Source organism: Molothrus ater, chromosome 5 (genome assembly GCF_012460135.2).
Source record: "Molothrus ater isolate BHLD 08-10-18 breed brown headed cowbird chromosome 5, BPBGC_Mater_1.1, whole genome shotgun sequence".
Taxonomy (NCBI): domain Eukaryota; kingdom Metazoa; phylum Chordata; class Aves; order Passeriformes; family Icteridae; genus Molothrus; species Molothrus ater.
The window spans coordinates 63,377-84,507 of record NC_050482.2 but is presented as its reverse complement, the minus strand read 5'-3'; the positions used below and the strand labels follow the sequence as shown (position 1 = coordinate 84,507).

Here is a 21,131-nt window from a genome sequence, read left to right as displayed (position 1 = left end):
GGCTTTTTCCAAATTACTATTTTTAAGTTTCTTACCATCCCTCAAACCAGATTACAAAAGAAAAGCACTCAAAATCCTCCCCAGACAGCTTGGATCAGCAGCCCACCAATAAGTCAACGTGCTGCACTGTAAAGACTTGGAGGGCAGAAACAGTTTATGGGGAACCATTAAAGGAGACCTGCTCTTAAAAAGCCTGCTGTCATAAAGAAACAACCACTTTAAGTCACAGGAAATTAAAAAGAGACAACTCTTTGAGGCTTCTAAACTAAATTAAAGTTTTTGTATCTGCAAATGCGTACAATACTGAGACCAAAAGGGTTTTGGACTACGTTTGTACCTCAGAGAGCACGGAAGTGTCACCAAAAGGCTTTTGCATTTCAGAATTCACCAGCTCTCCTGGCACACCTAGTGAGAAAAGGAACACTTGTCACCATCAGTGCAACAATTTGCAGGTAAAGTCAGTAGGTAGAGTGAAGGGACAAAAAATGGGCCCAGAGCCTCTATAGAAGGTGAGAAAAGACCAAAAAAAAAAGAAAAAAAGAAAAAAAGGCAGCAAACCAAGCACAGAAGAAAACAACCCAGAGTTTGAGTCTATGCAGTGCACAGACATCCTGTTTTGGTTTAACTCCAACCAGTAATTCAGACACTGCAGCATGGCTCTGTGCAATCCCCTGTGCTTGCTGCATCACCTGCACACAGCAATCCTGACCCCTGAAGAAGGATGAAGAGCAAAGAGACAAGAGAACCAAGTAACAGACTGGTTTTGACTGCTTTTTTTTTTCCATGTGGGATGTGGCATGGAATTCCAGACACAAAAAGACATTTACTGACTTGCAGAGAAACACACAGTTCTTAATTTTATCTTAATTGTCTTCTGTGCCTTACACATCAATCTTTGCATCTGCTTTTTTTTTTTTTCATGTGGGATGTGGCATGGAATTCCAGACACAAAAAGACATTTACTGACTTGCAGAGAAACACACAGTTCTTAATTTTATCTTAATTGTCTTCTGTGCCTTACACATCAATCTTTGCATCTACAAAACACTCCTTCAAACCCTTCTCTCTTTCTAACTTTAGCAACCACTTTTTTTTTCTCTTTGGTATATCCTACCCATCCCACATTAGAATGTTCTTGTCTACGTCACGTAAATATTTTCTGCCTTCTGTAAATTATAATCTTTAGATTCTGACCTCAGAGCACCTCCTTCTAAATAATCTTCAAATTTGTCCCTGAAACTCCTCAAATTTTCACCATTTTCTTGTCACATGCCTTATTCTGTGTCCTCACCTGTAGAAGAAGCGCAGTCTACATAAGAGGCTGGAGCTTCCACAGTCCACAGGTCTTGCAATTTTGCCTCAGCACCAATATTCTTATTCTGTGGGATGAAGAAAAAACACTGAGCTTTGAGCCAGGATCCTGGTATGAGGAGACAGCTCTCTTAGCTGTCTACTGCTCTGCCAGCTCTAAGTAAAACCTATCAGAGTTTGGACACAACTCTGAAGCCTAATGAAAATAAATAAATAAACAAATAAATAATGAAAAGGAGATTGATTTTGATGTTAAGCAATTGACTAAGACATATCTCAGCAGATCAACAGATCAATGGATGCAATGACCTAAACAACTTCCTTCCCACCTTGAGATGGTTTCTCTTCCATCTTCACTCCCTCAAAGGCACTAACCACAGTATCATAACCTTTCACTGAGCACCCAGGCAGAGAAGGTGAGAAGTCACGTGTCTACGCCTCACTGCTCTAGCAGATAAAGAAGCTGGAGCTCTCCCAATAAAGTTATGCTAGGCTCTACCACACAAACAAACCAATAACCCCACAAGAACCTTTTCACTGTTAGATGCCTTAACCTGGGTTTGGGTAACTATATTACTTGGCCTAAAGCCATGGGTCAGGTGCACAAATGGTAGGAATAGCTGTCCAAGTATAAAACTTAGATGTAAGCTATTTAGCTGGACTCTTTTTATAATGAAGACATTGAAATGGACAATCCCAGGGTTGTTTCATTGACCCATTTTCAACATTTACCTTGTTGCAGGTGAGTCATATGCTAAGGAACATGTTTTTTCCACTGTCTACAAAGGGGCAGTAGAAAACAGTTCAAATGCTTATATGTGCCTTTGAAAAGCCTGCGTGTGTGGGTGTGTGTGCGTGTGTGCATTCCCACTGATCTACCAGCTCACAGCTTGCAGGCACTTGGAAAGTGGATGAATGACACAAAATGCTTCTCCGGTTTCAAATACCAACTTTTACCTTACTACTTCACAGTAATAAACAAACCCTCTGATAGAGAGGAATGTATTAGATAAAACACAGCATTAATCTTCCCCCTGTGGACAGGATGGGCCAGCAGAGCAGGCTGCAGAGAGCCAGACCTTGCTCTAACTAACAACCAGTTTCACAGCAAATCCTCAGTACAGACACACAGAGGCTGTTATCTCCCTCCCAATGCTGTACAGAAGGCCAAGCAGCAGGTTCCTAACCCTGCATTCTGCCCAACAACAGCCTGACTGCACTAGCACCTGCAGCAGGACACGGCACAGCAGCACAAGGACAGTGCCCACCTGTCCCACTGACGGAGCAGCACAAGGACAGTGCCCACCTGTCCCCACTGATGGAGCAGCACAAGGACAGTGCCCACCTGTCCCCACTCACAGAGCACACAGCTCCCCAGGCAGTCAGCCAGGTGCCCATTAGGGCAGGGGAATGGTTTGAAAGGCATCTTATATAATGACAACCGAGCCTTTGGAATTTTATTTCCAGAGACCCATAGTTCTGCTGAAAAACTAACTCACAACAGGTAGAAAATAGCACAAATGTGCTATTATTAACTATTATTCAACAAATAGTCAAAATAGCACAAATGTGGACCGGATGGATGAAGGACACAAGAAATGCACACAGCTGGCAAAGGGAAACACAGTCTGTTACTAACACAGTACAAGCTGTATTTGGAAGCTATTTCTGTCTTTCACCATTAATCCAGTTAATAATAACCTTCAAAGAGGATTGGTACAAAAGACCATGACAGCTTAGCTGTTTTAAGGCCAGTCCTTGACCTATTTTATTTCAGCTGCTTTATCATTACCTGTTCTGCATCTTCTGTGACCATCACAGCTTCCTGCTGAGACTCCCGGAGAACAAGTTGCAAATGTGGTATTTCTGAAACGTTCAAACACAAAAAATGTCTTTGAAACTTAAGACTTTGCTTTAGACAGCAACAGAATATTCTTCCAGGAGCTTTTGAGAAAGGACACATGGCTGTTAATAACACTAATGTAGTGGAGATATGTACTGTCATGGGATAATGTGGGTTTGGTTTTTTTTTAGAGGCAACCACACAACCAACATGGTCTTTTTTAAGCAGCTTTTAGAAAAGGACAATTGTTGTCATACAGACAAACTGAAATACTTGAATAGAGATTCAAGTATTAAGAAACATTTTTATAAACAAGAGGAAAGGAAGAACTATTGTAGAAAGACGTTTCAAATTCCATTTGGAAAAAATAAAATGAGAAATTGTTACAAATGTGCAAGAAAAATACATTCTAATTGATCTCAGTTCTAATTAATGTATTAGGTGATGGCTCAGCTTTTTAGCATAGGAGCCATTCGTAAAGCAACAAATACTGTGTCTTCCCAGAAATACCAATTTAGAAGCATTAAAAAACAGGTCCCATTTTTGTGAACATGTTAACTAGCAATGATGGTATGAAAAATAGGTTAATATATATGCAAAATAAAACTCAGGACCAAGTTAAACAGTTCTCTAAGGGGTACGAATTTCTGTACTTTTCACTTCTGAGCATGCAGTGAGGACACACATACCATCAACATACAGTACAACATTTTCTTTGTTCTCCTTTACACACTTTTCTACATACAATTGATTATACTAAACTGTATTTGCTAAGTACTACAGAAGCTGAGGAAGCTCAAATGAACGTTTTGTGAATTGTAACAATTGGAAGGCAGTCGGTGTTTTCTGTGGCAATGGCTTTCCTTTATTGATCCCTACTCTGCTGCAGTCTCTCCACCGAGTGAACTCCAGACAGCCTCAGACAACGTTCCCTTATGCAGCAGGAGGAGAGACCTTCAATCCCTCCAAAAGCTGCCTCAAGAGGAGTTCAAGGGGTCCATACAGATGTAAAGAGAGTTACAGATATCCTCATCTAATGCACTGCTGAGCCCATGGAAATTAAGGCTGTACAAGGATTTCAAGAATCTTTATATTTCAAACAACAACAGTTTGAAATTTGAAGAGATTTGTTGAGGTCTGCTTGAAAAGCACCAGAAATGACAAAATATAAGGTAACTATAAATCCTTATTTCATTCTTCCAAAGTTAGGAATGGATTATGGTGGCAGTTTTCGGCACCCCGCTTTAATTAAGACTGACAATTTCATAGCACAAAAAAGGAGTAACAAAGTACTTAGAACCTATATAGCAGGCTTAACAGATTTTTTATGCTTCATTTAATATTTTGGTAGTTTTAAAAAGAAATTACATCTCCCAGCATTTTAAGACCAAAAAAAAAGTAATCAAGCATTCAACACACCCACTGGAAACAGAATTACAACAACAAAAGCTTGTTTTGAAGTAAACATGCAGCTAAACATGCACTGGGAAAAGATGCTTTAAGTAACATGACAGTGAAGCTCCGAGTCGCCGCATTTTTTTGGGTGGAATTCCTTTCAGTATAGGGAGGGAGGAGCTGCTTTTTAAGAAAGCTGATGGAAGTTTTCCAGGTACATTTTGGATGTACTCAGATGTAGCTTGGGGCACGATTCCAGATTGAAAGCTGAATTTCTGTGAGGCCTTTCATATGGTCTTCCCAACACCCTTGCTACTGAATTGCTGGCATGGGTTTGACAGGTGGGCTCTTAGCAGGGGTAAGGAACTGGCTATGTGCAAAGAGCTGCAGTCAATGCCTCAACATTCACGTGGGAACCAGCACCCACAGAAGCCCATCCTGGGACTGGCAATGTTCAGTGTCCTGACTGCTGACAGACAGCTGGGGGAGTGCACCCAGGCTGAGCAGCTGATTTTTTGCTGGGGGGATGTGATGCCATCCAGGGGGACCTGGACAAGTTGAGGAATGCAGCTATGCAGCCCTTGTTCACTGTGAGGTTTAGCAAAGCCACGTGCAAGGCCCTACACCTGGGCTGGGGCAATCCCCAGTACCAGCACAGACTGTGGGGTGAATGGATTGAAAACAGGCTACAGAGAAAGACTCCGGGATTCTGGTAAACTAAAAATTGGACAGGAGCTGGCAATGTGTGCCCGCAGCCCAGAAAGCCAATCATACCCTGGGCTGCACCAAAAGAGGTGTGGGCAGCAGGCTGAAGGAGATAATTCTCACCCTCTTCCCAGATTTTGTTAGACCCCACACAGAGCACTGTGTCCAGTTCTGGGATTCCCCTGTACAAGACAGATGTGAATCTGCTGGAGTGAGTCAGAAGAAACGATCAGAAGGCTGGAACATATCTCCCATGAAGAAAGGCTGAGAGACTCATGCTTGTTCAGCCTGGAGAAGAAAGGCTTCAGAGAGGCCTTATTGCAGCTTTTCAAGAGGGCTGCTTCACCCTGGGCTGCCCAGAGAAGCTGTCAGCTGCCCCATCATTGGACATACTCAAGGTCAAGTTGGATGGGGCTCTGAGCAACCTGGCCTGGTGAAGGATGTCCCTGCTCAGGGCAGGGGGGATGGATCAGATGATCTTTATGAGTTCCTTCCAACCCAAACCATGCCATGATTCTAAACAATGTCTTGAAGTTCATTAAAGACCTGCATCTCTGAGATCTTGGAACAAAAAAAGAGAAAGATGATGTTCTAGAACTGTAGGAATCTGACTTATTGGTGATTATTCCCTATCTTTGAATGACAGGAAGCAAAATTAATCTATTTCTTAAAAATCAAGACATCCTACTGTCATAGTGCACCAGACCCTGAAGTAAACATGTGAGGGAATCAACTGTTTTATAGTAAAATTCCAAGAGAGCTGTGATATTGCTGCTAGCAGGCTACATGACTAGACACTCAAAATCAATGTCATTGTCTGGGGTCTTGTATATGTGGCATATATATGGGTCCCTTACTGTTTCAGCAAAAGCTATCAAAAATATCCTTCCCAGAAGTACCACCTGCAGATTGTCAGCGTTTTGTACTGGGGAAAGCTACCACTTTAGGTCTATCTTTTGTAGAAACTAATTCTAGAAGGATTCTTAAGTATATTAAGAATATTAAAATAGGTAAGGTAATCATACAACCTTCTCTCTTCTGTCTTTCCAAGTTTTCTGTGGGTAGGAATGAAGTCTCATTCTGGTCTTCCTGATCTACTATTTTTTTCTGCGATGCTGATTCATCCTGTTTAAACAGGATGGAGGGGAGAAAGACAAATTTCAATACAATTTATATAAACATATTAGTCTTTGATCATTTGGTTAACTTTAAAAAAAAAAAAAAAATCAATTGGCAACTTTTAAATTACTCGAATTGACTTCTACTTCTTTCCAGGCTTCTGTAGTCATAACATGACTGCCCATCAACTGAGAGAACTAACAAAAGCCTTTCTCAAGCAATGCATGACAAAAAAAGGAATTCTAGACATTTAATTTGGCTTCAGTTCCTAAATATACCAGAAAAATTTATGAGAATAATTTGAAAATATCAAACCTGCTGCTCCAGTTCAGAGAGCTGCACTTGTGCCTGGGATTTCAGCTCATCCTGACAGCAGACAAATTCTTCAGACTTCTGTAGAAGTTCATCTGACAGAGGGGAAAGAGGGGAGTTAAGGTCTGTTCTTGTCTTTTTTGCTACACTACGTCCATTTTACACACTATAGTTTATGAAATCTCTTCCCTCTTAGTCACTACTTCAGCTTTGGGCCATAAAGAAGCTGGAAGAAAATCTGAAATAAGAGCTTGAGGCAAGATCATTGTCATTATTTTTAACACAGGTCTATGGGGAAAATGGTATCGTTTGCTTTTCTTGGTTGTTTTACTTGTAATTTCAGTAGAAATTCAGACTGTGAAGAACAAGGCACATATAAAAAGGACTTGTGTAGGTTGACAGAAAAAAATCAAACAAATCAATAAAATCAACTAAAACAATACATCCAGCTCAAGAAATCTCCATAAGCCCCAAAAGACAAGAGGCTGGGACAGTACACCATATATGCTGCCCCACACTTCTGCTCCTCTTGCAGCTGCCAAAGACAGAACAGTGGGATCGAACCAGCCCCCCTTAGTCTGAGACAGCACCACCATTCCTGTGTCCCTGTGCAATCAGGAATTGTTACATCAAGCCATTCTTATGAACTGTTATAAAAGCAAAGCCAAAGAGAAGGCAACCCAGTGATCCTCAGGCTCCTGAGGAGCTGCCCCACTGTGCTAAGTGCTGTGCCTGCTCACCCCGTGCTCCATGTCCCACAGCTGGCACTGAGGGCTGGCCAACGTCCTGCTCCAGCTGCTCCTGCTCAGCCCCAGGGACAGCACGGCCACATGGCAGCTCCTCTTCAGCCACCACGAGACAACTGAGCAGCCGGTTCTTCTCCTCCACCTCCAGCCTGCGTGCCTGCTCCAGGTCTTTATACTTCACCTCGAGCTCAGCTTGTGCTCTTCTTGCCTCCTCCAGCTGTTCTGAGAGACACTGCAACTCCTCCTGCAAGCGATGGGAAGACAGCTTCCTCTCAGCCAGCTCCAGCTCCATCTTCTCCCTGAGATCCCGAGCCCCTCGTCTCTCTGCATTTAACACATCCCTCATGGAGCTTAGTTCCACTTCCATCTTCTGGCACTGATCTTGGAGCGTCTGTAAAATGATACAGAAATTAATTTCTCTCTCAACTAGTTAAATACCTTGACAAAGCAAAGTACCTGAATTAGATTTTAAGGTTCTCATTAAATCCTTTTAAGATATCTGAGTAGCAGAAGGGAGGAAACAAACATGTCAGAAATTTCAATTTGTTAGAAAGAAACTGCCCAACAATTTGGAAATTGCAAGAAAGCAATGCTGGGAGAAACAACTCCTCATTGCTGTGGTAAAGAAAAGGTAAGTCTTGATCTAGAGGAGGGGAATTTAGAGAAAAGAAGCAATAGAACAGTGGCCAGGAGCTCTCTTTTAGAAGAAAGAAAACTTCCTAAAAAGGGGAGGAAGAGCTACAACAAATGAGGGAGAACTCAACAATTACAGAGTAAATTTAATTACAGAGTAAAATTTAAAAAACAAACCAGAGCAAAAGTGTGTATGTGAAAGGGAATGCTGAAATATGAATCTGGAGGTAACAGAGGGCTCCACACAGTACCCACTGCTTTAAGAAAGATCTCAGAAGCCTCTAGTCAACACTGACCAGAGATTTAAGGTGACCAAGAGACAGAAACAAACCTTACACTTGCCCAAACTCCTGTTGTCAAACTTCCTCCAACTGGAGCTGTGGATGGTCAGCACAGCTAATTTCAGGAGGAATCTGATGAGGAACTCCTTTTACTTTATGAGTAGGCTTCAGCCTCATGGCCTCAAGTTTGTACCTATACCAGGTCTCCTTCAGACCACAGAATGCATGAGGAAAGTCAAAAGCACCAAGGAGAAGCCAAGGGAGCTTCCCCAGCCAGGAGCCAACAACCATGTCATGAAGACATCCATGCCAGCACCCCACGATACACCCTGCTGAGTAATGCAGCCAGGAGTGAGCACAAGTCAGCTCACTGAGGTTCTTTACCATCATGGGCCTGGCTGGGACACAGAGCAAAACAAAGTATGTGGGGCACAAGTGTGTAAAAATTATCAAAATGAGGTTCAGCATTAGACTGGCTGGAGATCATACAGCCAGTGAATATGAGACTGATTCAGTGTAAGTCTCTTCTAAAGGGATGGAGAATTTTCAGAAGTTCAGATATTGGAAAAATGAAAAATACACTCATCCTCTATCTGGAAACCAACCTTTTAAGAGGTTGTATTCTTAATCCTGTCTCAAGGAGCCTGTGTCTATATAGTCATATATGCACAGACTTGATCTCATTCTCTTCACGATCCGAACTGATGAAGCGAGAGCCAGTCCCACTCCACAAGCTGTGTCATATAAGCAACTTCTCAGCAAGACATAACAAAGAATAGCTGTTTCTGCTCTGGCCTGGACACTGCAGTCCAGAAACATTGAGGCTTCAGCAGCACTGTGTTAGGCATTTCTGCTTTTGGGGAAGGTTTGTGTATTTGGCTTTGAAAGTACAGTCAGCAGCATGGGTATGGATAGATGTCGACCCTGCCCACCAGCCCTGGATCATTAGAGCTGGCAACTGCAGCACCCACTGTGTGGCTGTACCTGCCGTGAGCTGTGCACACAGACCTGCAGCTCTAATGCCTGACCCAGGGAGGGCGGCCCCAGCTGATTTCATGATGGAAAGATGGTTCCAAAAAAACCCTAATCTGGTAACTTCTGAGCCACTGACAAAGACCCCATCCACCACACACACACACACACAAGAGAGAGTAAAGCAATAAAAAGCATGACCAGATACCTGGTTTTGTTTTTCAGCAGTGTGTAACTCTTGCTGCAGCAGTTCTACCACCTGAGTTCGTCCTAACAGAGCTGCTTCCTGCTCCTCCAGCTTTCTCTGAAGTGTGCGCAGGTTCTGTGAGAGAGACAAGGCCATTCCAGCACTGGGGAGACCGGCGGAAATTTAGATTCCCACGTTTCATCCATACACCTCGTTTTTGTAACACACTTACTGTGATAGCCTGCATTAACTAATTTTTGTTGACACCTATTCTGGAGTCCTGGTGCAGTAGGAGGAGCTTACTTTGCTTCATGAACAGGGAACTGGAGCACAATAATGTAACACTTTTTTCAACTGTTCTTTCTCTTTGACTGATAGCAAACCAGCAGATTGAAACTAAGGACTCAAAGCTCCAACTAGCAATCCAAAAAGCTCCAAACAATCAAAGCATCTTTCTTCTTATCCCTACTGAGTTACTTTAACAAGAACTGTTCTTTCAAAGTGTCCTCTGTTTTCCTTCCTCCTCCCATGATATGATGATTATATCGAATATACCTGCTGCATCTCTACTTCCATATCTGACTGGACCACCATCTTGAGCAATTCAGCTTGATGCTGGTGCACTTGCTCTTCCAGGAGAGCTTCCTTCTCCTGAACCACTTCCCGCAGGGAGCTCAGCTGAAAACACAAGCCACGAAATAAAAACAAACCAACAAGATTATGAAGCTGACAGACACACAGGCTTGCTTTCAACATCCACCAGCATATTGTGCGTGCGATGGAGTTTTCAGCTGGACAATCCTGCACATCATCTTGGTCAAACAGTACTTTTACTTGGTGTCTTTATCCTACTATTATGTGTATAACAACTGATAAGATTTCAGATCCCAGAAAGCAAAAAGCATAGAATTTTATCTACAAATATGTAGAATAATAAAATAAATTATTACTATATAATTAACAGTTCATAAAACTTCTGGGCTTTTAACTGTATAGGATGCAGCCCAATTCACTGTTCAAAAGCTAAACCTGTAATTTTGAGTATTAAAAAATCTTTCCACAAATAACTACAACATACCATTAATGTTGTGACATCCTGTGATAAACAGCTGCCCTGCTCGCCCACAGCAGAACACAGACAGGCGATGGCAGACAGGGAAGAACCCAAATTGTGACTCAGAGGAAGGGACACCCTATCCAGGCCCTTCCAGGGACTGTTTCCCCCTCCTCAGAGAGCCATCAGTCCCACTGTCCAAGGGTGAAACCCACCTCTTACCCGCAGAGCACCTTTTGCACCAAGGGTGGTTCTGGCCTGGGGTAGAGGATGAAGGGCAAGACAAGATTATTTGGGGACTGTGAAAGATTTAGGTAATGTTTAGAGGAGGAGCCAATGGCAGTGAAAGGGATGGACCTAGGTGATTTGAGGAGGCACAAGGCTGACAAAATTGAGGTAAGGGAATTGAAGACCAGCTGTGTAAGCATTGTTCTATTCTTTCATACTAGTCTAAGCAGTGAGGTGGGAAACACAGTCTGATGAATAGAAAAAAATTCCTGTACCTGTGTTGCATACTTGATTTCAGCATCTTTCAGATTCACTTCGGCTACAGCCAGCTGTTTCTTCAGGTCCTGAACAGTTTCCTCTCGCTCCCTGAGCTGCTTTTTCAGTACTTCCACTTCCTCTCTGTGCCCTTCACTTGTATTTTCGTTTTTCTGACATTGCAAGAGGAAATAAAGTGGGAAGAAAAGAAATAGAAGAAAGTAAACTTATCGGTATTATTGGTTAATAAATTAAATAAATTAATTTTAAAAAATACACTATAATGTTACTTTACTCCTGACTCCTAATCACATTATTATTTTTACTACACTGCTTCATTTCTTAACTTTACATTTGTGTCTTTAAATGAAGTTGTCCTATGTAAGTAACTATTTTCCCTATTTCTTGTAGAGATGCACAAGATGTTTTTAATTGGGAAGTGTCAAAGCACTTGGCAGGGCTAACAGTCCATGATTGCTCACTATATCATCTAAGGCAAATAGATTATTAAATACATTATTTATTATATGACTTCCCTGATTTTTGAGGCTTTTTAATATCACAATTTTCTCTAATAACAGAAATAAAAACATTTTAGAATTAATTATAGAAGAATATTCTCCATGTGACAAAGGGGTAGACATTCTAGACTGCAGAAAATGCCTATGGAAGTCTCTTTAGACTACAGGATTATTAGCAATGAACTTATTAGTTACAAGCAAAGGGAACAGGCAAACAATTATCAGTTCTACTCCACTTAAATCCTCTGTTTACGACCAAGAAATGTAAACAACAGTTCACATAAAATGTGCTTAGGCTGCGTCTACTCAGCCAACCCAGCACACTACACCTGCACTCTTCTCTCTGTGTCTCCATCTGGGTGAGGGCAGGTCCCTCCCTCACCAGCTGTCCCTGAGCAGACAAAACCTGCTCTGCATTCTTACCTCAGCACTTCCAGCTACTGTCAGCACACAGCGCTGGGTATTTTGTACTGAATATATATAAAATACATCTCTTCCATTTTTTTATTTGTGGCAGGTATTGGGTCAAACATCATCAATAACACAGGAATTCTACAGAGTATTTATGTCTTTAAACCCAATCTGAAAATACTATGAAGGCTTTTAAAAGTATTTATACATGAGTGTAATAAGAATAAGATGCTACTGTTCCTCAAAAGCTGTTTCACCTACAGAGAAAGTCATTGGCAGGAGGCAGAACAGACAGACAAAGAAGCTTCAGTTGCACTTAAATTTAGAAATAGAACAAGACAGAAGAATAATGAATAGAGATGCAGGAAGCTCTAAGAAGCCAGGATATGCATAACTTGTAAGACTGGGGCAGAGGAGCTGCTGGGGGAAGACAGTTGGATTAGTTTGTTTACTTGTAATTGGCTTTCAGGATTGATACTCACAATTGGATTTTAAAAAGCCTCTTACACTGACCCATTACATGGAATGCCACACATAAGGACAGTGGCACAGCCACAAAGAGCTCAAGCTTTTAAATACTATGTTTTTCCAAGATGTATAAGCTCTTATATCTGAACATAATTTATCTTTACCCACTTCAAAAGTTTGAGAGGAGCCTCAATTGTTCTGTACACAAATACTAACTGAGAGGAGGAGATAAGATGATATTTCCATTCTTCTCAAAATAAGTCACTGTGCTAAAAGCCCAGGAAGTAATAGTACTAGTTAGATATTTAAAATACAGCCTTCCCACAGGGCCCACATCACTGAGAGAAAAAACCCAGTCCTTTGCTGATATTCAATACTTCAGCATAAGATGCAACTCTAACCTAGAATTTTCACCTTCAAATGGCAGGGTAACTGTCTAGGAAATACCCCCATTACTCAGGACAGCATCAACTTGGAGAAATAAGTTAAAATAAAGGACTCTGTATCTTCTCAGTAGGTCTAACCTTGCAAGAAAGAAGCTAGTGCTCTCTGGGTCAAATACAAAATATTGCAGGTAATTGCCCTAACATAATTTCACTCAATGTTCTAACCCACACCAAACAAGGCTGTGGCCCTTACCATGTCCACTGGAGACTGTCTCAAGCCCTCCTTCCTCTAATTAGAGGGCCATTTTTCTTAATGGCTAATTTACATTCATCCATTCATCTGCATTATCCTTTAACAGTTTGCCCACTTTCTTGAAGCTCACCTTCCTCAAACAACTGTAGACAGAAATGACATTTCCTCTCTGACTTTGGTTGACTAAATAACCAAGCTGTTTGAATGTCTCCCAAGTGCAGCTACTAACATGATGGGAGAACAAAAAGTCTCTTGCTGCTCTCAGAATTTATCCTTCCTGATTGCAAATGAGCAGAACATGACAACACAAGGCCTTGCGACTCTCAGTAGAATAGCTAGAACGGTATGTAAAAAAGATAAGGTCTCTTTTTAAAATCTATATTGCACCAATTAACTGATGATCAGCTTTCTCTCATCTTGCCTTCTTCAACTGATAAATTTGAATTTTGAAGCAAGAACACTCACCACTCCTCAACAGCAAGTCTACACAAAGTCACGTAACAGCGCATGGATGTTACACAGATAGACAAGCAGAAAAAGAGCCTCAGCACCAGGAGAGGAATGTCAAGTGACACAGCTAAACAGCTCCCGTGGCCTTGACTGGTCTCTACAGCCAGGGACTGCTGGTCATGCTTGACTGTGCACTGGTTAAATTTTGCTTCATTTTTCTATTATGTCAATCCTTGAGATTATCCAATTCTTCATGTATGAAACCAAATGGTGCTTCGCATTGAGAAAGACTCTCAAGTTGGTACTGGGAATTACAGAAGCACATTTCTATGATTTTATGATGCTCTCAATCAAAAATAGTCAGCACAAGTCATAGAACTGATCTTCACTTCATTAGTAGTAGCCTCTCATCTGACAGCTCTCACAGGCACCTTTTATTGTTTCCTACAATATTTTAAGATTTTTTTTCAATGTCTGAAATAACTTTTATGTTCTCTGGTTTAATGAACATCATCTGGAAACCATTCTGGACTTCTATCCCATTTCTCTTCGCTAATACTACAAACTTTTTAAAGAAAACATTGTTCTGCTGATCACATAGTCAAGTTTTCAAAAATTACCAGCTCCAATGGGAGATTCTGGTTAGCAGCTAACAGCCTCTTCAATGTCTTCATAGAGGACACTTTTCCCCCAGTTTTGCTTAACGTTACACAATTACGGTTTGTCAGCCATAAAACTTTATGGTGGCTCAGGAAGCTACACAACTGGAAAAAATATATATTTATTTTTTTATATTAAAGTTACTGCCTTCCAGTTTCAATGACCTCCTTACCTCTTTGTTTTTGTACACCAGCCAACCTTTGCTGTACTGATATGATAGGCAACATTTTGAAACTCATAGCTCAGATAGACATATACAGTTTCTGCAGGAAAGAGTTCAGCTACAATGGATTACCAAAGTTATGTAGAGGGAAATCAGCCCGTGACCTTGAGGAGATCAAGCTGAGCACTCCGAGGGCATCTGCAGTACAAGGAAGCTGGACAGACAGGCTTCCTACAGCACAGGCACAGACATCCTTGCTGGAATTATGAATATCCTGCTAATAAGACAAATAGACCCTGCTGGGTCACTGTGACCTGAAACATCAGGCAGTACCAGGTTATCAGCAGAAGCTACATCTTTTAAATAGCCCCCTTCTCCTAACCTTGGGATCCTCCAGCTCTTCTGCTGAGGCCTGTGTAGGCAGTGGTGCTCCTTTCTCTGTCAGCTCCTCGATGCGTTTGTTCAGAGAGGCCAGTTTGGCTTTGGCTTGAAGTTTAAGTTTCATCAGCTTGGCATCCGCAGCCTCTCGCTCTCTCTGTAAGAGAGGGACACAAACTGACTGCCTGACTCCAGTGCTGCTACCCAAGAAGCACCACTTTGAGAAAGCTACACAGTTTGTCAGCCTGCCATATTCTGCTGGTACCTTGAGTACAGTTTCTTTTTCCTGGAGCAGGGCATCCTTTTCTCGAATCAAATCCTTCAGCTGAACAACCAGCTTTTCCGTTTGGGCTAGGCGCTCCAACACCTCCTCAGGTGCCTCCTCCATGCTTTCTGCTTCTGACTGCAAAGCTTCTACCTGAAACAACAAAATCAGTGCTCTGAAGGAAAAAAAACAAACTATTAACAGCCTGCAGCAGAGCATCCACATGATAGCTTCAGCTCCAGTCCTCAGTGCTGCACTCTGCTCCCTGCAGGCATTTCATGAAGCCTGTAGAAATATACAGTCAGATGAAACCAGGAGGAAACTCAGAGAACTTTTAAGCCAGCACACAAAAACAAAGAGTATACCTTGCTGAACACCACATGAACAAATCTGAAACGAGAGGGAGCCTTACACACTATCCACGGTCTCAATACCAAAAGGCAGCGCAAAGATGAAGCCTCCCACTACGACCCAAGCATGCCGAGCTTCCCCTTCTTACACACAATTACCAGTACTCTTAAAAGTCTTTCTTCACCCTAATTCTAGTTTGTTTCCTCGGATCACGCTGAGGTGTGGAAACTGAGGAAATTATGGTCTGCCCAACAGAAATGCTGACTTAAGAGGTGAGGAGTAGAAGAAAAGCAGAGTGGAATGACAGCTCAGTCTAGTGCTCAGCAAGGAAGAAGCAGGAGACAGTTCTCACTGCAGTCTAACGAACCATATTCCCCAAACTAATTGTCAATAAGATCTGAAAGTCTTTAGATTACACTGTACTTACAGCAATAGATGGTTCAGTAACTGCATCTCCATCATCCCCAGACAGCTCTTGTAAAACAGTATTTGCTAAACCTGACAAACGGCTCAGCATCTTGAGCCTAAAACAAAACCAAGAGTCAGAATACAGAGTCAAAGCTGCTATAAAAAATAAGCTCCTTTATGCTGATCTCTAATGTTACAGCAGTTGGTGACCACGCTTGTAGGCATTTGTCTCCTATGCTAAGAGAGAAAAGCTGAAGCAAAACCTCAGGAAAAAAGAAATGGTCATGTTAACAGGAGCTGCCAGACCCTCTGAATATTAAAGTAGAGGATGTGCTGGTGTCAAGACACATGAAGATTCCTTCAGTGCTCCACACGTATGATTGAAAAATACACTTTTATACCAGATGCCAAGTCCTCCTCATAGTTCATTCTTGATCTTTCTTAACAATGACATTACAGAACCACAATCTGTTCAGTTTACTGAAAAGAAAGGTGATTGTTAAATGACGTAATTTCTCTACAGGCAAAACATGGCCTGTAACATAAAATCAGCTTTCTGCTAATAAGTGGTGGAAATAATGGACTGGGCCTTCATGTTTGCTAAACAGATACAAATGTGTCACATTAGAGAGAGTTAGAGAGATGATGAGACCTCTGCATGTCACATACAGGACAGGACCTCAACATAGGGGAATAGTCTGGAGAGGACACAGATTTACTGGCTGCTGCTTAGCATACCTTTCATTTCCTCGAAATTCAGGAGCCAAACTAATCCAGCAAGTGGAAGGAAAGAACCAAAAAACATGCGGCAGTACCAGCCAGCAACATATAATTTGTTATTTTGGGGAGAGCAGTAAATTAAATTCTCCATTATTAACTGAGACCTCACTAAATTCACCAAATTCAAATGAGCCTTTGTATAGAGTTGCCAATCAGGAGGATAACAACAGGCTGGAGAAACAGATGGATAGAAACATTGTGAAATTCAGGAAAGGTAGAATGCCTTTCCTATGCCTGGAATGGGAAAAGCATGAATGGCACAGGCTGAGGAGCAAATGGCTGTACAAGTGTGTTGCAGAAGACAAGCTCCAAGTGCTGATGGCCAAGCCTGGCACGAGCCACCAGTGTGCTCACACCAAGGTCAGGGGCACACTGAGCTGTACTGGCAGGACTGCAGGCAGTCTCAGGGGCACACTGAGCTGTACTGGCAGGACTGCAGGCAGCAGGTTAAGAAAAGCAATTATTCCTCTCTATTCACACCAGTAAGACTACATTTGAAGTAGAGTGCCCACTTTCAAAACAGTGAATCAAGTACAGCAGAGAGCCCCTAGGATGACTGACTGGGGTTTGCTTTACAAGGCATGTGGAGAGTGTAAGAGTGCTGGGCTTGCTCAGCTCTGAGAACAGCAGGTGAGGATACAATTGCTGTCCTCCCTGCAATCACCCATAAGGTAGCTAAAGACAGTCACACACTTCTTACAAGGTCCACATAGGATGGACATGAGGCAGAGGACACAAGTCGTAGCACAGGCAATTTCAATCAGAAAAAATGCACAGGGAAGAAGTAAAAATCCTGTATTAGGCTCATAGTATTCTGATCTCATCTTTGATGTTAGACATGCTAAGAGCAAAGGATTTGACCAACTGAACTCCCAAAGTCCCTTAAGAATCACAGAATCATCATTCTAGTGTTCTATAAAAAGAGATCACATGTGACTTTTGACATCTCTGAACACAAAGGCCACAGAACTGTCCATGCCTGTAAGTGGCAAAATAATTTGTACAATTACAGAAGCTCCAGTATTGCAAGCTGAAACTAGGCAAACTCATATTAGCTATAAGATCGAGTTTACATTATTAAAATTATCTCCATCAAATGGAATCTTTTTAAATGATGTCTCTGCCTCACTAGAAGCAGGCTCCTGAAGCTGGCTACACAGATCCACTCATTCCTGACCTCCCTTGTCTTACTAAGCAAATCTTTGGTCTTAGATTGCCACTTAAAAATATTGACACTGGAAAGGAGCAGCATACTAATCATCTGTAGCAGTCACCTGATTTTGCAGAAGTAGAAAACATGACAATGCACATTGTCATGCATCAATAGCAGAAAAGAGCATATGAATACTAACCTGCTTTGTACTCCAAGGAGCTCATGGGTCTCCTGATTCAATAGTAATGTTTCCAAGGTAGAGCAGTCACACACAGGTCTTTCTTGCCATTCCTTATTATCTCTTGAGCACTGACAGGTTGCATGAACCAAGACTTTTGATGGAGAGAGAAACAAAAAAGGACAAAAACAAAAAAATAAATTATCCAGTAATAAAGAAATAAGCCCATCCTTCATCCTACACAGTACACTCCAGGACTGTTAGTCAGCCACTTGCAATACACATGAAAAGTGAGACAAGTCTGCTCTGTTTGGGAGCATGGATTTGCAGACATGCCCTGCTTTCTCACACTGCATACACAGCATGAGCTCAGTCTCTAGAACACTCCAGCAACAGTTAGTGTAGCAAAACGACATGCAGCAAGAGGCCAGGCCTGAGACAGGCTCCTGCAAAGAGCTCAGGGGGATGCAACTCCTCCAGAAGCACAGTCCAAATGCCAGGATTGCTCATGTTCTGCAACAGCACAGCAGTCACTGAAACAAGTCCTGGTGCTTTGCTAACTTCTCAGCTGGCCCTGGGCAAGACATGAGGCATGCAATTCCAGATCAGTACAGCTTCACAGCTCCTGCCAGGGAGATTTCTTCTGCCAACATAACTGCTCACCAAGGCGGTAATGAGACACTCATGTGGAGACCCGGAATGTCTGGAATCCATCGTAACAATAAAGTATTTATAGTTCTGTAAACCATCACTCCCACGATGCCCCAGTGAGGAACTGAACCTGCTGTCTTGGTAATGATGCATTTTAGAAAAGAGACATCCAAATGCAAGAACGCCTCTTTCTGTCTCCAACAGTTGAAGAGGATGGGTCTGATCTTCCAACTGAGCATTAGGCCACAGCCTCTCAAAGTCAGAAATGCAAAATATGTGGCTGGGACTGAGAGAACCAATAGATTAATTATTAGAAGTGGTATTAGAAATACGAAAAAGAAGCGGAATCTAGGCATCTGCATGGGCCTCAGCACACATCTGCTTGCTACAGGCACTACAATTTCAGGCATGCATACCTGGACTGAGAAAATGTTTCTTGGCATTTGTCCAGGTTGGCCACATTAACCTGACACCGCCCTCGAGCTAGTGAGCCTTGCTGGGTTTGGCTCACAGCTGACCGCCTTAGAAACGCAAACAGAGGAACCAACTGCACCTATTTGCACGGATGTGGACATCAACAACCTGAACTCCAGCCTTAGAGATTTGTGTCTTTTGAATTAATTTTTAACTTACATTCTCAGGTCAGCCAGATATGGCAAGGGATGTGAATGGGAAACAAACAGTGATTCTACAATTCTGCAAACAGCAACAGGTTTGCTGTCTGTGTAGAGGAAACAGGGAAAACACGGGCCTAGGTGGGCCACTGCCCTGGAGAGCATCCCCTGGATCACATCTCTGAAAGCAGCACTGTAGAGAGAGGCTGGGGATTGTGGTGGACAACTGACCTACGCCACCAATGCACTCTCGTGACAGAGGCCAGCAGCAGCACCCTGGGCTGCAGCACAAGGAAGGTGATCCCTCCTCTCTGCCAGGCACTGGTGAGGCCATGTCTGGAGTATCGTGTCCTGTTCTGGGCACCCCAGAAAAAGAGGTGGGAACTTGTTGGAGAAAATTCAGTTGAGGACAACATAAATAAATAAATAAAAACATAAATGAATAAATAAAAGACTCGAGAAGAATCTCATCAAAGAACCACAGACTGGCTGAAGTTAGGAGGTCATCTGGTCTAAGCTCCCTGCTCAAACAGAAGCTGTGCAGGCAGTTTGAGTATCTCCAAGGATAGAGGCTTCACAACTTCCCTGGACAACTTGGGCCAGTGCTCAGTAAGCCACAGAGTGAAGAAGTATTTTCTGATGATCAAGGTAATCACCTGTGTCTCAGTTCATGCTCACAACCTCTCATCCTTTCACCAGACACCACTGTAAAGAGCCTGGCTCTGCCTTCTCTGAGCCCTCCCTGAGAACAAAACCAGGAACAGGCATAACATGGCTTTAAATTGCCACAAAGCCAACAGCCTGCAGAGGAGGCAGTGGCTGCCCTGTGCATTAGCCTCAAGGACTTGTGGCAAGGATATCCTGGTGTTATACAACTGCAAACACGAAAGGACACAGGTTTTTCCGTGTTCCACTGCCTCACCCCAATAAAGCAAACAGTGCTCTCAGAGACACGACTGGTGCTCTCCAGGGCTCACACCTGGATTCACCACATATGGATTCCCACCTCTGTAATGAACAGCAGAACAAAAGGACCCTCGCAGTGCTCACTCAGGATGGGAGCCAGGATCCTTTATATCCTCTATCTTTGCTCAGCATTCCTGTGACTAATGAACTTTTGCTGGGGAAACTTCACTTTGAACACTGGAACTACAGATCAGCAGTGATCTGGAGGAGGCTCCTTTTCTCTGAAATGCACATCGCTGACCCAAACAGTGGAAGCCCACTGCTAGTCTGCACAGTCTGGATTAAGCAGCGCATTTCTATCCCTAGCTATCAGCCACAGCAAAGAAAGACTTGACAATGTTCTTCCCTAATTTATTATAGTATAAGTTTAGTATACATAAACGAAGTTAATTCGTTGTATTTCCCCTCGTTTAAAATCAAACGCGCATTAAAAGTGCTGCTGCTGTACACAAGCCCTGGGCCAAACTTCTCCCGCTGTGCGGAGGGGTTCCAAGGAAAGCCGGGAGGGACGGGAAGCACTGCAGCGCCGTGCTGGCTCCGGGAGCGGCGGCTCCTGCCGCCACGGGGATAGCGGGCAGCGCCGACGGGCCCCAGCAGCCCCGCAGATGTACCGGACCGACCGGGCCTCCGGCGGGCCCCGCGGAACGCGAACCTCCCCGGTCGGGCTGCGCTCCCGGTACCTGCGGGCACCGCCGCCAGCCTCCCCCCGGCGTGGAGAGACGGGGCCGGGACGCAAAGCCCAGAGCGAGAAGAGAGGCTCGCCCCGGCCCACCGCCCCTTACGGCCCGGGCTGCGAACCCGGCCCGGCCCCGCATGGCCACGAAAGGAGCCCGACCAGCGACTGCCGCCGAGAGCTGGGCGGCAGAGTCCGCGGTCCGCACAGGGCAGGCGGACAGCACCCGGGGCGGGGGGAGGCACTGACCTGCAGCACGGCGGGGGGGTCAGCACCGAGGTTCGGCTCTAAGTCACCAAAAAGCTCCCGCCGGCCCCACCACCGCCGAACCACCCTGCCACGCCACCTCAGCACCGGAACG

General features: G+C 43.4%; 1 protein-coding gene across 1 annotated transcript in view; it reads right to left on the bottom strand.

Moving 5' to 3' along the window:
* The window catches only part of GOLGB1 (golgin B1), a 40,268-nt gene extending 19,137 nt beyond the window's left edge, over nt 1-21,131 (bottom strand). Inside the window, exons 1-14 of the mRNA XM_036400620.2 lie at nt 21,020-21,131; nt 17,888-18,020; nt 15,775-15,871; nt 14,997-15,149; nt 14,736-14,888; nt 11,062-11,214; nt 10,060-10,182; nt 9,526-9,639; nt 7,426-7,822; nt 6,689-6,780; nt 6,283-6,379; nt 3,104-3,177; nt 1,292-1,379; nt 338-405 (exon numbers count right to left, since the gene is read on the bottom strand). Coding sequence (XP_036256513.1) covers nt 338-405; nt 1,292-1,379; nt 3,104-3,177; nt 6,283-6,379; nt 6,689-6,780; nt 7,426-7,822; nt 9,526-9,639; nt 10,060-10,182; nt 11,062-11,214; nt 14,736-14,888; nt 14,997-15,149; nt 15,775-15,864 — 1,602 coding nt within the window. The 5' untranslated portion in view covers nt 15,865-15,871; nt 17,888-18,020; nt 21,020-21,131. The remainder of the gene's footprint in view (nt 1-337; nt 406-1,291; nt 1,380-3,103; nt 3,178-6,282; nt 6,380-6,688; nt 6,781-7,425; nt 7,823-9,525; nt 9,640-10,059; nt 10,183-11,061; nt 11,215-14,735; nt 14,889-14,996; nt 15,150-15,774; nt 15,872-17,887; nt 18,021-21,019) is intronic.